The sequence below is a fragment of the Nicotiana tabacum genome, chromosome 4 (assembly GCF_000715075.1).
Source record: "Nicotiana tabacum cultivar K326 chromosome 4, ASM71507v2, whole genome shotgun sequence".
Taxonomy (NCBI): domain Eukaryota; kingdom Viridiplantae; phylum Streptophyta; class Magnoliopsida; order Solanales; family Solanaceae; genus Nicotiana; species Nicotiana tabacum.
In genome coordinates this window covers 43,306,731-43,327,665 of record NC_134083.1, presented here as the reverse complement: position 1 = coordinate 43,327,665, position 20,935 = coordinate 43,306,731, and the positions used below count along the sequence as shown (strand labels likewise).

General features: G+C 37.3%; 2 protein-coding genes across 5 annotated transcripts in view; one reads left to right on the top strand and one right to left on the bottom strand.

Annotated features, from left to right (window-relative positions):
- Window positions 1-238: 238 nt before the first annotated feature.
- On the top strand, window positions 239-7,969 carry LOC107826232 (zinc finger CCCH domain-containing protein 67-like). 3 transcript variants are annotated; one of them, XM_016653207.2, is made up of 6 exons: window positions 239-950; window positions 1,376-1,441; window positions 5,917-6,036; window positions 6,122-6,397; window positions 6,939-7,211; window positions 7,430-7,969. In XM_016653207.2, the coding sequence occupies exons 1-6, from the start codon at window positions 339-341 to the stop codon at window positions 7,610-7,612; spliced, it is 1,530 nt and encodes a 509-aa protein (XP_016508693.1). In that variant the 5' UTR covers window positions 239-338; the 3' UTR covers window positions 7,613-7,969. The 3 variants fall into 3 exon arrangements, with proteins under 3 accessions (XP_016508693.1, XP_016508679.2, XP_016508686.1); XM_016653193.2 differs by having other exon boundaries at window positions 1,352-1,441; XM_016653200.2 differs by having other exon boundaries at window positions 240-950; window positions 1,373-1,441.
- Window positions 7,970-8,632: 663 nt separating this feature from the next.
- Window positions 8,633-20,935, bottom strand: part of LOC107763099 (callose synthase 10-like) — a 64,434-nt gene continuing 52,131 nt past the window's right edge. Inside the window, exons 35-51 of one of the 2 annotated variants that reach the window (XM_075251746.1) lie at window positions 20,785-20,902; window positions 20,430-20,549; window positions 16,566-16,681; window positions 16,398-16,481; window positions 14,846-14,958; window positions 14,300-14,352; window positions 14,044-14,220; window positions 13,836-13,883; window positions 13,023-13,181; window positions 12,794-12,907; window positions 12,624-12,712; window positions 12,384-12,542; window positions 11,464-11,566; window positions 10,941-11,060; window positions 10,003-10,053; window positions 9,720-9,902; window positions 8,633-9,114 (exon numbers count right to left, since the gene is read on the bottom strand). In XM_075251746.1, the coding sequence (XP_075107847.1) occupies window positions 8,869-9,114; window positions 9,720-9,902; window positions 10,003-10,053; window positions 10,941-11,060; window positions 11,464-11,566; window positions 12,384-12,542; window positions 12,624-12,712; window positions 12,794-12,907; window positions 13,023-13,181; window positions 13,836-13,883; window positions 14,044-14,220; window positions 14,300-14,352; window positions 14,846-14,958; window positions 16,398-16,481; window positions 16,566-16,681; window positions 20,430-20,549; window positions 20,785-20,902 (2,053 nt within the window). In that variant the 3' untranslated portion in view covers window positions 8,633-8,868. Of the gene's footprint in view, window positions 9,115-9,719; window positions 9,937-10,002; window positions 10,054-10,915; window positions 11,061-11,463; window positions 11,567-12,383; window positions 12,543-12,623; window positions 12,713-12,793; window positions 12,908-13,022; window positions 13,182-13,835; window positions 13,884-14,043; window positions 14,221-14,299; window positions 14,353-14,845; window positions 14,959-16,397; window positions 16,482-16,565; window positions 16,682-20,429; window positions 20,550-20,784; window positions 20,903-20,935 lie in introns of both variants that reach the window. The other variant, XR_012708645.1, reaches the window with a different exon arrangement.

Here is a 20,935-nt window from a genome sequence, read left to right as displayed (position 1 = left end):
AGTTACTTAGTATAATAATCAACATGCAATAAACTGTCTCGAACACCATCATCGTAACAAAAAAAACTATATGATTCAGGCATAAAATATTTTCTTTTAACATTTCTATTCCAACCATGCAAAAAGGAAATGTAAAAGGGAAAAAGAAGAAGAAAGAAAAGGAAAAAAGGTATAAAAAACTGAAAAAAGAAAACGAAAAGAGTATAAATGCGTGAAGTACTAATGGCAGTGGTCCCAATCGCTATTTATTTTGACTCATTGTCCCCTTCAGCACACATCACTTTACTGAATTTGCTCAAATTAGGGTTTTTACTGATTGAGATGTAGAGGAAACTACAATGGAAGAAGCAATTGAACAACAACAATTTCAAAATCAAAATCAATCCCCAAAACACACTCAAGAGGAGTTAGGGTTTGAGTCCCAAACTCCCCAAACGTCGTTGTTACCTTCCGATCTCAATATCGAAAACCCTAATGAAAATCAACCAAACGAAAATGACGATGAGGATGAGATGGCGATGCAAATCATATGCGAAGAGCTTCGTGATCTGGTTTTGAACCAGGCCTTAGATAAAGAGAGAGAAAAAGAAGATCTTCACCACCTTGATCCTGAAGAAAATGGAAAAATCAATGAAAACGAGGTTGAAAATGTTGAAGGGAATGATGAGGGATGGGGAGATGTTGGCGAATATGGTGATTATCATTATGATGACGAAAATAGGAGCGGAAGTGTTAATGGGAATGACAATGAGAATGATGGGGAAAAAGAGAATGGCTATGAAGGGGATTCTAAGGAAGGAGGAGGGTTTAATGCAAATAATAGGATTAAGAGGAAGTGTAGTTACCCTTTAAGACCTGATGCTCAGGTTTGTCCTTATTTTATGAAAACAGGCGTGTGTAAATTTGGATCCAATTGCAAGTTTAATCACCCTTCCAGAAGAAAATACCAGGTAAATTTTTTGATGGATTCGGAGTTGATACTACTTTTTTAAAAAAAATATTTACAAGTAATTTGCTACGCTCATTCATTTTTTGGTTGATCGAGTGAATTTATTGATTGTTTGCAATTGTAAGGGGTATGGTGTGGATGAATCTTAGTGCCCGTGCATAATGGTATAATATATCTTTGTTGTTTTGGAGGTAGGAGTTAACTGATTGCTAGGTTTTACTATATTACTGACACTTGCTGATCAAAGTAATGCTTTTATGTTGACATTTTTGCTAATGAATGATTAGGATTGTAATTCATCGGTTTTAAGGAGGTTGCTTGAATCCTGGTGTGGTCTTTATTGCATTTGTTGTTTGTATATTTGGTTCTAAAGTAAAATTTTGCTGATGTTTACTATGTTAGCCTCTTTTGTCAATTCTTCAGCAGGGGACAAAGGAGAAGGGAAAGCAAAGGGAAGAAAGCCAGGAAAGGCCAGGGCAGATTGAATGCAAGGTTGTGGAATTTATCTTTGCTAGCAATCAGGCCAGAAAAGGCAAATCTTTGGTTATACTGTGCTTGCTCTTTTATGAATAATTTGATTTGATTGAGGGCACATACCATAAATTTAAACACTAGACCTGGGTAGTCGGCATGGTCCTGCTGTTACTTTTGATATTTGGCAGCATGACTTATATGACCTGTCCTGTCCATAGTTGAGTTAGTAAAATATTTTGGCTTAGATCAGCTATAGTGCATACCCCATGATTAGGGTTAACATATATAAATTCAAAGCCTCACTTTAATGATGCCAAATCTAGTTAAATTGTATAAGTGCAATGCAATTGCTTTAGATAACAATGTATATTACAGCACGAAATATTTAATTAATTAGCATTATGGTATCAAATGGAGAATGACTCTAGTGAAGTTCTCTCTGTTTGTTTATTAGAATTGATTCATAGCTTCTCCTTCTTTGTGGTTTCCTTTCCATTGTTTTGAAACTTGGTTAAAGTATTCAAGAACTTTTTTTGTGGCGAAAATGATGTAGCAACACATAAGAGGGGGATAATTTAACTTAACAAAAAGAGGGAGATAATATAGTGCAAGATGTATGGATGGTTGTATGTAATGGTTGAGGCATAGGAGTAATAACATGGGATCCGAACCTCGAATCCCAACTACTACACTCTTGTGAATCATTCTATTCTAGTTTTGGTGGGTATGCTTACACTACATGGATGTTTGTGGGTTTTAATGGGTTTCCCAAAGGATTAGTCGAGGTCCAGTTGATTTGGTCCAAACAACATTGTTATGCAAAAACAATCAAGGGGCACAATGCCGTTAATCATAAAGGTTGAATACTTGCCATTTTATCCTTAATTCAATTAATTGGAAAACAAAGGAATCTGAGACCAATGTTCACTCAGTGAATATTTGGTGAGTGAAGATTAACATTGAAAGTTGACACATTTCTGATATTCAATTGTTTGGAAAAATGTTCCTTTGTGTTATCCAAGTTCCACTTCTTGTGGAATTCTATATTGATACTTGATAGGTTCTAGCAGAGTAATGAGATTAAAACATGGAGTTGCAAACAACTTCAGGGAGCTAGCTGGAATTGGAGAACAGAATGCCATGTCCAAGAGATTCCTTCCTCCTTTAAGCTACTTGAGAACTATTTAAGAATTTGGTCTAGAGAGGTGTTTGAAAGAGTTAAAAGTGAAGTTGCGGGAGTTGATGAACAGAATTGGAGAGTTAAAAAGAAAAGGAAGAGTTTGTAAGGAGAGAAGTAGAGGGGCAAGGAGAACTTGCTAATATGATGATTACTCAAGTGATCAGTTGCAGACAAGAATCAAGGGTGTTACTGTTGAAAAAGAAGATAATAACAGAATTCTTTCACCAGTTTGCTATTGTTGACTGGATGGTAAATTTGTGAATACAATGGGGGAGAGGGGTTTTTGGGGGGCGGGGGAAGGATAAGAGTTCAAGGGGAGGTAGGAGGGGCTATTAAGGGAAGGATGATGTGGTTTGGAGGGAAAGATTACATGGGATTGATTTTAGTGACGTAGGAAGAGATGTGGTTGGGGACGAAGTTTTGGTCGAAGATTATGGGAGACTGTCAGGCAGTCATAAGTTGTGTGGGAGACAAAGCCTCATGTGGGGATGGCTTCACAACAACATTCTTTTATGTATTTTATAACAGAATGAATGGGAACATTGTCAATGAGCTAAACTAAATTATATCCTATCTACAAACTCGAGAGGAGTCTCAATGAGTCCATTATCGTGATCAATTGAAGAAGACCGATTGTCAAGGGTTCTAGACCTATGAGTCCGATGGAAGACTATTAAATGTGTGTAGTCCTCTATTCTGGTAAATATCCAGAAAGAAAGTCCAATGGAAGACTATAAGCTTTTTCAAAGAAGGCACTTCCTTTAAACTTGAGGAAGTACTAGAGGCCAAGATATCTCATCTGAAAATGCCTTTCCCTTGTGATTGATTTTAGTACTAGTGTGGTTCACTTCCCGCTTCCGTTGTGTCATTAGCATCAACATGATCTTTTCATAACTTAGTAATGTCATGATCTTCTACTTAGTGTCATGCTATAGGGTGACTGACGATGTGATTATTAGCACTTGGGATAATTGACTTTGTTGGCTTCAAGGGGAGGTGTTGTGGTGTATGTTATTTGCGGATGATATAGTTATAATTGACGAGACTCGAGGCGGTGTTGACGACAGACCGGAGGTTTGGAGACAGACTCTTGAGTCTAAAGGTTTCAAGCTGAGCAGGACCAAGACGGAGTACTTGGAGTGCAAGTTAGTGAAGTTACCCAGGAAGCGGACATGGGTGTAAGGCTTGATACACAGGTCATCCCAAGGAGAAAAAGTTTTAAGTGCCTTGGATATGTAATACAAGTTAACCGGGAGATTGATGAGGATGTCACGCACCGTATCGGAGTAGGATGGATGAAGTGGAGGCTCGCTTTCGGTGCCTTGTGTGATAAGAATGTGCCGCTGAGACTTAAAGGTTAGTTCTACAAGGTAGTAGTTAGACGGACTATGATGTATGAAGCAGAGTGTTGGCCCGTCAAGAACTTTCATGTCCAGAAGATAAAAATAGCTGAGATGAGGATGTTAAGGTGGATGTGTGAGCATACCAGGTTAGATAAGATTAGGAATAAAGCTATTCGGGATAAGATGGGAGTGGCCTTGTGGAGGATAAGATGCGGGAGGCGAGGTTGAGATGGTTCGGGCATGTTAGAGGAGAAGCACAGAAGCCCCAGTTAGAAGGTGCGAGAGGTTAGCCTAAGCGGGTATCAGGAGGCATAGAGGCAGGCCTAAGAAGTCTTGGCAGAGGTGATTAGGCGGGATATGGAGTGGATGGAGCTGACTGAGGACATGACCCTAGATAGGAGGGTGTGAAGGCCGAAAATTAGGGTAGAAGACTAGTAGGTGGTCGAGAACGTTTCTCTGTCTTACTCAGTTCGCTTGCATTAGTGTTAGTATGATATCTTTTTATAGATTGCTATTACTATCTAGAGTTTAACTCCTTTCTTGGCTTCGATCTTATTTTTATCTTGTTATTCCTGCTTGTTATCATTACTTTTTTCATTCGTTCTCCAACCGAGGGTCTATCAGAAACCTCTCTGCCGGAAGGGGTAAGGCTGCGTACATCTTACCTTCCCCAGACCCCAGTTGTGGGAAATTACTTGATTTTTTGTTGTTGTTGTTGTTGGCTTCATTAGGTCGCGTTGACTTTGTTAGGTCAATGATTTTCTTGGCCAACAACTCGTCGAGAATTGTGGGATGTCAGAATTGCTAGTGAGTTAGTGGATTACATGATAACAATAATAACAACCCAGTAGAATCCCACTAGTGGGGTCTGGAGAGGGTAGAGTGTACGCAAACCTTACCCCTACTCCGGAGGGGTAGAGAGGCTACATGATATCAATAACTAGTAACAAAATCTACTTTAGCATAAATTTAAAAAGCAACATGTTGATTTCTACTTTTTGCCATCTGTAACTGCGTCTTTTAGTTGGAACGCTAAGAGGAAGATTCCTGCCTTTGTCCTTAGTTGGAGAGGTTTGTTATTCCCTTTTCTTTTGTTAGGGGAATTTGTTGATATTCTTTGTATTTTTAACCTCGCCTATTTCTCACTGCTAGTAGATATGGCCAGGGCAGTGAGCCGATTATGAAGTTTCTTTTGCTTTTGCTCAATACAGGGAAAAAAATTCTTATTTAAGTTTGCCAGAGTAGTGATTGCTTAAGTAGGTAATATTTAGGAATATCCAATCAAAGGTACTATATGGTGGAGTGAATGCTTCTTTTATGAGGAACATTTAAATTCCAACATTCAGATTGTAGTACTTTTGCTGAGCAATAATTGATACACGTAAAATCAAAAAATATTGCTCAATTCTTCTCTTTGCTGCAATTTTTTTAAGTGCAGGAACTTAATATTTCGTTCTATGCACTGTTCTTAAATTTCGTCTTGGCTATATCTTGAGATGGGAGTGAAACATGACTGTATATCTTTTTTTTGTATAAGGAAATGTGACCATATGTCATGTAGAAGCTACCAGTAAAACCTTGACTATCTAGATGTGTCTACATATGAAGCCTTTGCCTCATGATGTGATTGAAATTGACTTTTAATTGATGATTCATTGGTTAACAATAACGAGAAGAACTTTATCAAGAACAATGATGAGAACAGCTTTATCAGAAACAATGATGAGAACACTGGCTGTTAAAGTATTAAGTTGTTGGTATAATTATTCTTTTTCTTTGTTATTTTCTGAATGATATACTGCTTTAGTTATGACTTTTAAGCGTTGGTAATGTTGCTTTAAATAATTGTCTTCATTTCTTTTTGTCGATTTTTAGTTGTGTAGTAAGTAATTAATGTTTGTGTACAATACCCGAATAACTTCGATCTTTTAATTACCTATGTCTTGCATTCCATTTTTTGTTCTGTGCAGTATTACCTGACATCAGGGGGTTGCAAGTATGGAAAAGCTTGTAAATTCAATCATAGTAGGGAAAAGGGTTCCATCTCACCTATTGCGGAGTTCAACTTTCTTGGCCTGCCTATTCGACCAGTATTACTTCTTTCCACTGTTTTAGAAGTTTGTGAATCTGAGAATTTTTCTCTTGAGGGATCATATATGCTAATCTACATTTCAGGGGGAGAAGGAGTGCCCTTACTATATGCGTACTGGCTCTTGCAAGTATGGGTCCAACTGTAGGTTTCATCATCCTGATCCTACCACTGTGGCTGGAGCTGATCGTTCTTCTGGATATAACAACGGTGGAGCTGTTCCCGTACAAGCTTCCTCCCATCCAGCTGCATCTTCTTGGTCTTCGCCAAGAGCATTGAATGACACAGCTCCTTACGTACCAATGATGTACCCGCCAACCCAAGGCATTCCTTCTCCAAATACCGAATGGAATGGGTATCAGGTAGTCCATAACGAAGCTTAATATCTGTTGTATGTTATTTATGATGCGTGCTCTGTTTTGTAAGGTTTTCTGCTTTTTGGTATACTATTGGTATGCGGGTGCTTGTTGGCCTTTAATAAAATTTTATTACCTTGTCAAAAAATGATGTGTTCTGAAAATTGGAGTTATCAGGTCGCTAGTGCATCTTAGTCCTTTTGACCTCCTTTTGGAGTCATCTGAAGCAGGTACTTCAATCCATGCTAGTAATAATATGGTTTTAATGTCTACTTATGTAGATAGAGATGGAAATTTACCGGTATATTTTAGCCTTATCATGTGAGAACTATACTTGTTTAAGTTTATATGTCATGGCACTCATAGGAAGTTGCTGGTTATTGGGCAGTATGATAAATGCTAAATAAAATAGATAAGTATACAGTACATTCTTAACTTTTGGGGTCTTCCGTATTGTTTATTAAGCTCTATGGCTTTGACTGCTGACTTTGTAGCAAGACACCTTTACTGCCTGCACTTACTTGTTTCTATGTTTTTGCTGATTGAGGCCCCGGTCTATCCGACAGCAGAGAAGAGACTACCTACTCCTCCAGCATTTGCTATGAACAATCCAGCAACCAAGACCAATTATTATCCACGGCCTCTACAGCCACTGCTGGTTGAAGAATATCCTGAACGTCCCGGTCAACTTGATTGCAGTTACTTCATTAAAACTGGAGACTGTAAATACAAATTTAACTGCAAATTTCACCATCCAAAGTCTCGAGTACCAAAAGCAAACTCAAGTATTCTTAATGAGAAGGGCCTGCCGCTAAGACCTGTACGTTTTTCTTCTGTCTGGATCTTAAACTTATTTAATGTTTCTTCTTAGAATTTTTAGCTTTTGACATTTAGGTCAATAACTTGCTCTATAAGTGATTCAATTACCTCCTAGTTGAGCTGTATGCTGTCTCTTATTTGTATATTGTGCATTACTCATTGTATGCTGCTTATACTTTGGTTTCTCATATGCTTTTTTATTTTAAAAAAAAATTATAGGATCAAACTGTCTGCTCATTCTACAGCCGTTATGGGATATGCAAGTTTGGCCCTGCTTGTAAGTTTGATCATCCAGAAAATTATGTTGGATCTGCTTCATCTACCGAGTGTGGCTTTGATCAGCCTCAGCAATCACAGATATCTCTAGGATGGCAAGGACGGGAACTGGATGTGGATCACTGATACAGCAGTATTTATAAGTAATTTTGGGATCCAGTTTCATCTAGAGTTTAGAATTCAAACCATATGTCAATGGTTGATCTTTTGAGACTTGAAACTCCATCAACATGAGTATAAGTTCTCTGATCTGCTTAAAGGACAGCACGATAATCTCTCATGTTTCAAGCGCAAGCAAAATAGGATACTGTAAATTATTTATAGGGCGTTTTGTTTTAGATTAAATGAAGATATTTGGGTACTGATGCTGCCTGCCTATTATAGCTATTACTAGGATGTTTGCGATTTCAACAAAGGGGATGATCGGGTTATTTAGCATGTTTTCCCCTTTGAATAGAGCAGATTTTCGTGTTGATTTTTTCAGATATCTTTTCCCTGGGAGTTACGTGCCCACAGGTTTCCTTTCTTTTCTCATTTACCTCAAAATATTTAAGGAACTTTGAGAGTAGGATATTCTGGGCTAAAATATAATTGAAGCTCATTTCAAATTGTTTGAAAGTAAACGGGACATGTAATATTTACCAGCGTAGAGAATATTTCAAACTACTTATATATTTCGTAGATAATTATTTATTACTTTCCACAACAAAATAACAAGTAAATAACAAATGTTACCATCTGATTAGATTACACTTATTTATTCTGTGATCTTAATTTATTACGATTTATTTTCACTACATTAATCTCTTTTCACACTTATTATAATAAAGCTAAAATTGGAAAAAAGAATCAATTCTTTTATTTTTCTAAATTGACATGTTTAAGTAAACACGTATGGACATTATTAGCATTGAGTAACTTTCTGTATAGCTTTTCTATAATAATGTGAGCTGCTGACTATTAAAAACAACATACCCGGTATAATCCCACAGGTGAAGTCTAGGAAGGATAGGGCGTTACTGGATGCCCCGTCAGAATCCAAAAAAGGAGCAAAAATGCCATCATCCTCACCATGTGCAAAATAAATTCAGTTACCAGTCCACGACTAAAACCAGATCGACTTCCATAATCCAACAACTAAAACCAGCGGAAATGACGATCCATCTTCAGGTATAACATTTTCAAGGCTAAACGGCCAAAATGTCACATCAAAACTACAGATGGAACCTTCAGATGCCAAAGTAATATCTACACTAGTTAATGTACTGACAATTTTAGAGTACCCTAACTATGAAAGAATTAGACAAAAGGCATATGATACAATCTAAAATTTGCTGCTCAACTATACAAATTCTACATGGTTATAGAGCTTCTCATAAGAACTAGAACGCCGAGGGCTCAACATTTGCCTTGTTTCCAGCAAGAATGAGAGAGATCTCCAGACCACGACTGAATGCTTGGTTGAAGAGAATACGAGACTGGAAGGTAGAGACAAATGGGAACCACGATAATATTGCCACTGGAGCAAAGATAATGATGCCCATCCCAGCATCATACATTCTAGCAAATTCCTTTACAGATTCCCACAGACCCAAACTCCACACTACCCTCCTCCATGTGATTGCCAGCTGCAAGGAAAATTACAATTTGCAACTTTAGGAACAAAAAGAGAATCTGTAAATGTAAAACATACTCGCGTATTATCCTACAAAATAGTCACAATCACAAAGGATATGTTTAGTTTTACTTCCTCGCCAGTATACAAGAAATTTAGCATATAGAAAGATGGCAACACTTGAGATAAAAAAACGGAGAGTGGCGGGTAGGGGGTGGAACCAGGCATTGCAATGACTGAAATATGAATTCACGTATGATGCAACTGCCAAAAACTGAAATTACAACCTCCATGACATGCATATGCGAATATACACTAGGAAAAGTCTTAAAAAGGGCCATCAGATGCAACGAAAGACATGGTTTTACATTCCAAAAGTATGATAGTGGGAATTCCCAACTGCAGATATGAGTTCAAGCATGCTACAACAATTTTGACACAAACTATTCCGACCTGCCAATAGTAACTAAAGAAGATACTTTTTAACACCATACAGAAACAAATAAAGATAAGAAGGAATCCTCTCCGCAGTAAATTGTGCAAATAGTCGCAAGAAAATCAAAAAGCTTTTCAAACAGCACAAAGAATTCAAAAGCAACCATGAGCTAGCAAACTTACACAAAGGACGGCCCAACCAGTAGCAACAAAGGCGAGCACACTAGCAAACAAATCAGGAACAGAAAGGTCAGTAAGAGCCACAACGAGGCAAAGAGCTGCAACAAGTCCCAAAGCTGTAACTCCTTGAAAAAATCGCAGCATGAGATGGATGTTGGTGGACTTTTTAGGACTGAAGGTAAAGATCTGCAATTTGACAAACTCCAAGATTATTAAAAAACTAAGGGGGATTGCAGTTACATTAGACTCCATAAGTAAGCCAATAACATCAAAGACAGATGCATACCTTGAAAATCATAACAATTCCCACCAGTACAATCCAAGAAAAGCCATATATCTAGTAGAACAAAGGATTTCAATTAGTGTGGTCTTTAGAAGAGAACAAAATCAACACAACACATACAGTAGAACTCAACATCCAAACACAAAGTAACACCATAGCATCACTAAATCCGAGAACAATATTAAACATTCAAAAATTGGTAAAACTCGACGGAATGCTACATTCTCCTGTATCATAGTATTGTTTTCTCGCATCATATATCAGTCAAAAGCAGTATTCCTGCTGAAATATTTTGGCATATAAATTCAGTTTCTCAGGTCAGTTCTTACATCTTCTTTCACTGATATCAAGTTCTTTCACTTATTCATCAAACCGTTATAGAAAACTCGTTTATACGTTTCCCATCTATCTGACAAACTGAACAAGGAATTAGTAGAATACCTTCTGTTCTTCACTATCACTCATGAAATGTAAAAAATAGATGAAGAGAAAGTTAAAATTAAGAGAACGATTCCAAGCATGGTAGCTCCCATTACCTACTATTTCAATAGTCAGATAACCTAATACAAGTATTTATTCTTTGCCCCAAAGGAAACAAAAACAAAATGAAGTGATCCAGGAAACAAACAAATTTGACAAAGCCAATTGCACGCCCAAGCGCACACAACCTTTGGATTTTTCGCACCGAGACAATATACAAGTTCAATACTAGAATTACTTTTGCATAAGAAAGATCGTTTACCATGAACTATGTGCTTTATTTTCCAAGGCTATACACTGAATTTATTCACATAAAAAACAACAAAAGTAAGCCCAATTATAAGCAACATTCTGCTGTTAACATTAAGTAATACCTACTGTTGTGCTACAAAGAAATTGGCTCTTTCCACAAAAAGAATACTAATGTCCGTCTCACTATGCAAATAATGCAGAAAACATACCGCAAGAGAGGTGTCCTTTCCAGTCAAATGGAGTTTATAGACAATGCCATACTGGAAGACAAAAAATCTGAGACTCAATATTGTTTCTAGTATCCGTCCTCTCAAAGTCTGGATATGAATCTGCAATATAAAAATCTTAGTGTTAGAGCATTTTCCAGAACTCCCTTTCAGTTTCTTTTGGAATTTTTTTTTGGGTTTGGGGGGGGGGGGGTGTGTGTAATCTCTAGAGAAGATTTTTTTATTTATATTTACATCTCCTAATTGAATGATTTAACTTCCTTGGAAATGATAAGGTGAACTAAAACTTCCTCATATTTTATTTTTAGGCAGAGGGACTACAGAGAAAGGCGAAGACGGAAAGGAATATCTAAACTTAAAAATGTCTAATGTCTGCATCAACAGATGAGACAAGTAAATAGGTGATACGGTTTAACTGGCCAGAATGCAATTTACAACGAAAAGAGAGCTCATGAAGTTATAACTTGAGTTACAAATCCACGTTTAAAAGGATATATAAAAAGACCTGTTCTTCATCCCACCAGGACTCCCAGCTGTCGTCTCCCTTGACACCTACTCCGCCCTTGTACAGCAGCCAGTTGGTCCAATCATCAAAGTCCTCAACAGTCCTGTAAAATCATGAAGTATTGAGGGAAGCATGGAATTTTTAGCAACTAACACCATCGCAAATTGTGTTTTGAGGATGACATGTGAACAAAAGAATTCAGAAAGCAACGACGACAGCCATGATGTTTCAATGAATTACTGCCATAATTACATATTGGTCACTACTCCCTCATTCCGTTCTCTTTAATTTACTTGATATTATAGTCAATCCTAGAAATAAACTCTTTCCTAAAGTGAAAAGTACAAACAATCCCAAAAAATCAAATTACTAGATAATATTATCAAAGTACAAACAATCTTATTTTGAATATAACGTGACTCATCTTATTTTAATTTACCATCTCTTTACCAACTCAAATTTAATAATTCATTCCAGACTACCTTCACCAAAATTATGTAAAGAGCTAAATGGGTTAATCAGTACTACCCCACGGTGTGGGATAATAATGGGTATGTTGTTGTAGGTTTCCCAGCCGGTGTCCAGTACCCACATTGGGGCCCGATTAAATCCGGATTTACGCCGGAAAGTCCCACATTGGGAGTAAACGCTCCCTAACAAAGGCGACTCCATACCCAGGGACTCGAATCCGAGATCTCTGGTTAAGGATGAAGGAGTACTTACCACTCCATCACAACCCTTGTTGGTGAAGGGAGTATAACTATTATGATGCCAAAAACACCGCTCTTTTGACAGAAAGCAGATTGAAAAGTTACATGGTACAGTTAACATGGTGGTTGTGTAAAATGAATGCAGTGGAGAGCAATCATACAGAAGAAGTCTCCATAAAGAACAGTAAATACGAGAAACAGCAAACATACTTTTGCCATTCAAATCCAGAGGGATTGAAGATGTAAGGAGCAAATAGCCATGAAATAACAAGGAACCAACTGCTGAGAGTTAGTAAGATGAATGAAGTAGTTCTTCCATTACTGTAACCATACGCCAAGTATACTATAAGAAGCAAAGCCACTTCCAACCTGTGGATTAAAGAGTATCAAATGACAGTTCTAGGAACAGACAAAAATCCACAAATCAAATTAATGGGATGTAGGACTCACGCTTTAACAAAATGACTTCTAGAGTAAAGCCTATAGTTTTCCGCAAACTTGATGTGACGAACAACAAAACCTCGTCCAGTCGCCCGGTACTGTTTTAAAAGTAACATGATGGGTTATTTCCGGTGCCTATTATAACTTCCTTCAGAGTGAAGTTCATAAGATCTACATACCTTTGCACCACCATGGAGGATGGTGCGCCCAAAATAGTGAGTCCTAGTCCCAAGCGAAAAGGTAAAGAAGACAGAACAAAACTGAAGCTGCATTGTAATAAAGCTGAAGACGGCCTGCAAAATTAGTGCATGTGAATGCAAAGCAAAAAAATAGAAACACCAATTTAAGCAACACAAAATGACAAAATCCAACATTATATATAAAGATAACACCAGATAGAATCCATACCTTTAGTAACCCAAGTTCAAGAATGAAACCCATAATCATGGGAACTGCAGTGAAAATCCCTATTTGAACAAAAAATTGAGCATTCAAAGCAGCATCTAGTGCCGTGTTACCCAAAAGTTTAGCTCTCTTTGATATTCCTTCATCAAGTCCAGAGAAAGCCTGCTTGAAATAAAAGAATTGCTGAGACTTACATAATGGTAGGAAGGACCAATCAAGAACTGTCGGCAACCCATTCCATTTGAAGGATAAAATAATGTTGAACAGTTTGCAGTTTTGGTTTAAATGCTAAACATGTGTATTAAGTTCCTCAACCTTCCTAAGAGAATAAAGTTGAAGAAGACAAGAAGTTACAGCAGTTTTATACTTTTATTCATCCTTTTTTCTCAATGATATCTTTTGTAAGATTTATGTGTTCCTAGCAATATAACAGCATCAGACAGTGAAGCCTGAACTCAAACATCCCAAACCAAACCTTGTTTGCAAGTTTCTTATCCCATCAAAATAAAAAGAGGAAAAGACAAAGAACTCTCTCTTGGTGATAAGTAGTTGTCAAGTTCATCCTTTTTCCCTAAATGTGCCTTATCATGATTTATGTGTGCTTGAAATAGATCCAATAGATCAAGTTAGAAAACTAGGGACAGTGCAACAAGAGGCAAGATTAATCGTGTTAAACATCTCAAGAAAGCGATGTACATCACTCCACAAACATACAACAGTGTTGACCATCTCTCCAGACAATTCGTTTTATACACAAAGACAAACTACTAAGACTATGAGAAAACCAGAAAAAGAAACAAGTTTGAGACATTTTACCAGATATGCTCTTCCGTATAAGAAAATATACACAGTAAGGACTGTCATCTGCAATAAAGAAAAAATATTATGACAAAAAGCTAGAGTCAATAAACAGGAAAAAGATACATACTTTTCTCTCCAATTATATGAACTAGCCTGGAAGGTATGATGGATCAAGCAATTAGGGAAACAAGGAATAATAGAATAAAAGAGAGAAATTTGATACCATTGTACAAACATAATAACCAACTGTTGTGAAGAAGAACGAGAGCATCCTAAAGAAATCAAAAAGTTGGCCAAGCCTGTACACATCCCTGCTCAGAACTTGCTCTCCATTTCCACCAGCTACCTTGCCTTCAAATAAAGCAATTTGATTTAACCCAACATCTCTTCCCTTTCCAACCTACATTCATCATCACAGCCTTAGAGACAATAAAAAGAAATAGTCTAATCAAAAGCACACAAGCAAGCGCTACACCAACCTGAATATACTCATGGTGGGTAATATTTCCCTGCCTTAAAGTGGAATTAAAACCTGCAAAGAATGGTAGAAACCATAGATATAATGCTAGACAAGCATATGCTTCAGAAAAACGAAAAAACACCATAACATTTACAGGCATAGAACTGTCAGCTTAAAGAAACACTGCTATTCGATGAGACTATTGGCTGAACTTCATGGAAAGCCATCATCTGTACAGTATCATGTGCTTTGTGTACTTTTTACTTGTGGGATTTCCCCTTCTTAGCAATGTAACTAACTTTAGCTTTCACAAAAGGAAAGACAAAAGAAAGAACATAACAATTTCAAACTTGGAAATAGTCAAATTAACCAAATAACAATAGGAAAAAAGAGAAAATTGTGAAGTAGCTCTATTTGTTTTCATGATCTAAAAATGTCAACCGAACACTACGTGCTTGCAATCCAGATTATAGATATCTCAAACGATGGGAACTAGCCAGGAAGCAATTAGGAGAAAGGTGGAAAATAGGAATTACTATGAGTATATCAAGTCTCTCAAACTTACCGGCATAGATGTCTTCACTAATGTTGATAACACGTGATGCTTTACTAATGCCACCCCGCGTGATATGAAAGATTCGATCAAAGATATCAGGATGTCCATAGTGCATGCGAACTCTGCAAGCCACTTGTGAAAATGAAAAACTTTTCCAACAGATGTTTTCAAAGAAGCAAGTTTATTCAAGAGAAGGTTACTCGTGGAGGGCACAGTTATTTACTTTAACAATATATTTTGATAAATGTTAACTCCAACAATTTATTAGCAGTCAAAAAAAAAAGTGCACGGGAAATGGAAATAAACCAGAGATTCATACCACATGCTTCTTAATGAATTTAGGCAGTTTAATTGTAAAACCAGTGCATGAGTAACACCTTGCAACAGCAGCACAGATAGTACAAGAGTTCTGGTCTTTTTCCAATTTTATTTCACATACATGTTTCATTTTTTTTAATGGAGGAGGAAAAGAGGAAGAAGGGAAACAAAGCTCTGCCAGATGCAAAAGAATGCAGGAAGGGCACAGGCTAAACTTGTTTAACCGAATCTAAGATGCCTAAACACATCTTTGCAGTTGAAGAGAAACATAGCAACGGGTAAACCCAGCCAATCCTACAACCACCAAAATACAAACAGATAGAAATATATAGATTTTAAAAAAAAAAATAATAGTCACACAGAAGCCACACTGATATTTTTTTTTTTTTAATAAGGAAGCCACACTGATATTTTTTTTTTTTTATATCTGATTAAGAGATAAAACAAAAGTGTATATATGTATATAAGGAGGAGATACGAAAGAATGACTTCACAGAAACCCAGTACATCCCTTGAATTCCCATGTATCTACCACATCCACTCACATACATGAGTTCGTAGCCAAGGAACTGTCACTATTTCATTGCAGATTTTGATAAAGAAAAAGTGAAAACCAAAGAGTGAAAAGAGCGTGACAAAGTAAGTTTCAAAAGACAATGGAGCTTCTCTATCACCACATATCCAAACAGACCGAAATACTACTAACCTTAACTAGGGAAAGAAGGAAAAAAAACAGAAAGATCAAAAACATAAAAGTGGGGCTGCAGCCAAGACACAAAACTGCCAAAACTGCTTCCGACAAAAAACAAAAGTTTATGATTCTAAAATTAGCCACGTCAGCTTAGCTGCATTGTAACCGGTACACACAAAAAAGTTTCAAGGTATCTGTTAGGACCCAAAATTGCAGCCTCGGTAGACGAATATGACAAGAACAGATACTATACTCGATCTTAGCCAAAAGATTGAGGAATGTAAGAGTGCTAAGACAGACACATATAAATAGAAAGTAGAGCAGAAACAGGTCCCACTATTTCCAAAAGCTTTCTATTTATATTTGTGAATGGTACTATGTCAGCATGTTACTAACAGCTGAATTAATATTAGATACTGAAATGCGAGGAAAAAACGAAACTAGAAATGACCGAAGCATGAATCAACCAGTAATAAACATGTTTGATAATGAGTTCTAAGAAAATAATACCATTTTACACAACAAGATCGATCTAGGTCAAAAGATACTAACTTGAGAGGCTTTGCTAAAACACGTTGGCCCAAGGTGACAAAACTGGTTTCCTGGTTGGACATAAACCAAGCGAGCGAAGAGACACTGCAGAGTTGAAAAACAATACAAAGTAGCTTAGCAACAACATTGGAGGAAAGATAGTTCGACCCAGATTCAACAGAAACTCACCTTCCAGTAAAAACATGCTCCCTAACACCAAGAATAGTGGGTGGTCGGAGCCCATGTTTACCGTGGAATTCCTCGAGAAGATTTCTGACTTTCATTGCTTCCTCAAGGTAGTTATCCTGCATTAGAGAGACACAAATTAATTTAAGATCAGGAGAAGGTGAAATTGGAAAAGAACCTCCATTTGTTTGTACTTACACTTCAGAGTTAAATGACATGACAATGTGTCTATCCCAGGAGAAACGGAAAGGAAAAGTTATACAGAATAGTTTTTTTTTGATAAGGTAAGTTATATTAATCAAAAGGGAGAAAACAACTCCCGTATACAAGAAGTATACCAAAAAGTAGAGAATTTAATACAACTTACCTTATCAAAAAAAAACTATATCATCCTATGAAAAGACAAGAATAGGACTTAAAAAATATAGGAACTTTACACCAAATAAAGACCACTGTAAATCGCATTATATTAATGATGTGGAAACACAGACAAGCAAATCTTTGGAGGAGAAAAATATTCTTTTTTTTTTGAGATGGTAACATATTTGTATATTAATATATAGACTTCACTAAATTTGTGAAGTCACCCATAATTACAAAATGAGTGCCCAAAAAAGGAAATTAAAACACTTATAATCCATGTTCTTCTCACAAGGAATCTAGCACATCAAAAATGGATTCATAATCCTCCAAAAACTTTCCTTTACACCAAAAAAAGAAGAGAGCTAGACATTTCAACTTCGTCTTCTGGATGTTTCTGGATTTGTCTTCAAAACATCTCTGATTTTTCTCTTCCCAAATTATCCACCATATGCACGCTGGGACAATTATACATCTCTCTTTATAACTAGAAAGGCAGCCCTCTTTATTCCAGCAAGCTAGAGCATTAAGAATTCTTCCCGGCATTGCCCATAAAATTCCCCTTAAACTGATAAAAATCTTCCATATTTGAACAGTGAATTTGCAATGCAAAAAGAGATGACTGATTGTCTCCGCCTCCTCTCCACATAAGTAACATATAGAGAACAAGTGAAAACCTCTCTTAATTAGATTATCTTGTGTTAGAACCGCTTCTTTTGCTAGTAACCATGTAAAGCAAGCAACCTTGTAAGGGATTTTTACTTTCCATATCATCTTCCATGGCCAACATCCAATCTGGTTATTAGACAGGTTGAATTCCTTATAAGTAGACTTAACAGAAAACTCCCCCTGCCTATTCCCTTGCCATATGATGAGATCTTGATTAGAGTTGATTCCACCGAATAGCTCCAAAGTATTGTAAAACTCTATTACTCTGTCAATCTCCCAATCATTTAGAAGTCTTCTGAAGGTAAGATTCCAACCTTGACTAGTCCATGCCTTATCTAGCGTTGCTTCTTGTTGTTGATTTAAAGTATATATGTCTGAAAAAAGTAGCTTCAACGGACCTTGGCCTAGCCAATTGTCATCCCACAAGGAAATCTTCATACCATTTCCTACTTTGAATCTGGATTTCTTAATCATCTTTGGCCACAAATTCCTAATTGACTTCCACAAACTGACACCATAAAGATATTCTGAAAGCAATAATTAGAAGAGTTGTTTCACGTGGTGTTCATTAGGGTAGAAGGTTAGGAGGTAGTCGTGCGTTTCCCTTTGTCTTCACTAGTTCGATAGTATTGTGTTAGTATGGTACCCCTTTTATTAGTTTGCTATTATCGCATATCTTGTTCTGTTAGTACTTGCATCAATACTTCCTTAGTTTGCTATCAGTACTTCTTTCATAATCTCTTTTGCTATCTTCGATTTAGTTTTCTAAATATATTCTCTTGCTATTACTTGCTATCAGTCAATCAGTGCTTCTTCCATCTTCTTTAGCCGAGGATCTATCGGAAACAATCTCTCTGTCTTTCCAGGGCAGGGGTAAGGCTGCGTACATCCTACCGTCCAAGACCTCACATGTGGGATTACACTGATGTTGTTGTTTCACGTGGTATTCATTGACCTAGATAAATCGGGACTTGCACATGGTGTTCATTGACCTAGAGAAAGCTTACGATAGTCACGAAGGAGGTTCTTTGGAAATGCTTGGAGGTTAGAGGTGCGCCAATAGCATATACAAGGGTGATCCAGGATATGTATGATGGCGTTAAGACCCGGGTTAGGACGGTGAGGGGAGACTCGGAACACTTTTCAGTCATGATAGGATTGAATCAGGGATCCACGCTTAGTCCGTTTTTATTTGCCTTGGCGATGGATGTTCTGATGCGGCGCATTTAAGGGGAGGTGCCATGGTACATATTATTTGCGGATGACATAATACTAATTGACGAGACGTGAGACGGTGTTAACGCGAGGCTGGAGGTTTGAAGACAGACCCTAAAATCAAAAGGTTTCAAGTTGAGCAGGACTAATAGCCTGTTTAGCCAAACTTCTCCAAAGTCAAAAGCACTTTATTTTTTTTTTTCAAAAAACATGTTTTTTTTTTTTCAAAGTTGAAGTGTTTGGCCAAACTTTTAAAAGAAAAAAAGGTGCTTTGAGGAGAAGCAGAAGCAAAAAAAAGTAGCTTCTCTCCAAAAGTACTTTTGAGAATAATACACTTAGAAGCATTTTTTAAAAGCTTGGCCAAATATTAATTGCTGCTCAGAAGTGCTTTTCCAATTAATTAGCCGAACACAAACTGCTTCTCACCAAAAGTACTTTTGAAAAAAGCACTTCTCAAAATAAGCTGATTTTTGCAGCTTGGGCAAACAGGCTATAAAATAGAGTACTTGGAATGCAAGTTCAGCGACGTGACTCATGAAACAGACGTAGAAGTGAGGTTGGATTCACAAGTCATCCCCAAGAAAGGGAGTTTCAAGTACCTCGGATCTATAATTCAAGGTAATGGTGAGATTGACGAGGATGTCACACATCAAATTGGAGCAGAATGGATTAAATAGAGGCTCGCTTCCGAGTTTTGTGTGATACCAAGACTTAAATGTAAGCTCTACAGAGTGGTAGTTAGACCAACTATGTTGTATGAGGCAGAGTGTTGGCATGTCAAAAACACACATGTCCAGAAGATGAAAGTAGCAGATATGAGGATGCTGATATAGATGTGTGGGCATATTCGGAATAGATAAGATTAGAATAGATAAGTTCTACAAAGTGGTGGTTAGGAATGTAGATAGATGTGTGGGAGTGGCCTCCGTGGAGGACAAGATGCGGGAAGCAACGCTGAGATGGTACGGGCATGTGAACTGTGAAGAGGAGGTGCATAGATGCCCCGGTGAGGAGGTGTAAAAGGTTGTCCATGGAGGGGCCGAGGAGAGGTAGAGGTAAGCCTAAGAAGTATTGGGGAGAGGTGATTACGCATGACATGGTGCAACTTCAGCTTATCGAATACATGAGCCTTGATAGTAGGGTGTGGAGGTTGGGAATTAGGGTAAAAGGTTAGTAGATAGGCGGGCATGTCTCCTTTACATGCCGTTAGCAATAATATTAGTCTCGTATTTTCGTATCTTCTTATTCACAAATTTCTTTTACTATATGATGTTTCCTTCTCTTCGATTATTCAATGACTTGGTCACCTTTTCTTGTTGTTTCTGCTTCTTTTTCATTTTTCCACGAGCTGAGAGTCTATTGGAAACAACCTCTTTACCTTCTCAAGATAGGGGTAAGGTCTGCGTACACTCTACCCTCTCCAGACCCCACTTTGTGGGATTACATTGGATTTTTTGTTGTTTTCACATGCCTAATATGAAGGCATACAATGAATCAGTGTGCATTTTTATGAGAAAAGAATAAAGAATTCCTAATTGCACGCTCAGGATATAGAAACTAAACTCTGGACAGAAAAACAATGTTTACCTAATAAGAAAAGAATTAAGAGGGAAAACTAATTACCTGATTCATATCAATTGTTTGAACCGCTTCCCCACGGGTAAATATTATTGCATGGTTTTGGTTTTCTGGTTTGCCTTCACCAAGTTTTGGATCTCCAGGAAGCTTGACTGAATATATTTCCTGCATGTAAAACAATCCTTTAGAAAATAAACGACAGAAAGCCAATTCCATCTAAGTGGTTCCATCAAATACAATTATTACCAAAATACGTCCTAAATCCAGAGAGAGTGTTTGTGTCCCAAATCAATAAGGCTTATCAGGATTTAAAATTTCAGAAATCTTCCAAAGATACCATAACATATCAAAATCATTCACAAAATCTTAACGCTTAGAGTTAATTGATAATATACCATACCTGATCTTTCCCATGTGCATCAGCTTTGACAAGCTTTGAATAAAATTCCTTTGAAACTTTCCCATCGTCCCCAGCAATTTCCTCAACATGTATGAAAGCAACACGAAGTGCTTCATTCCTTGCATAAAACATAAGAAACACGAAGTAAGGC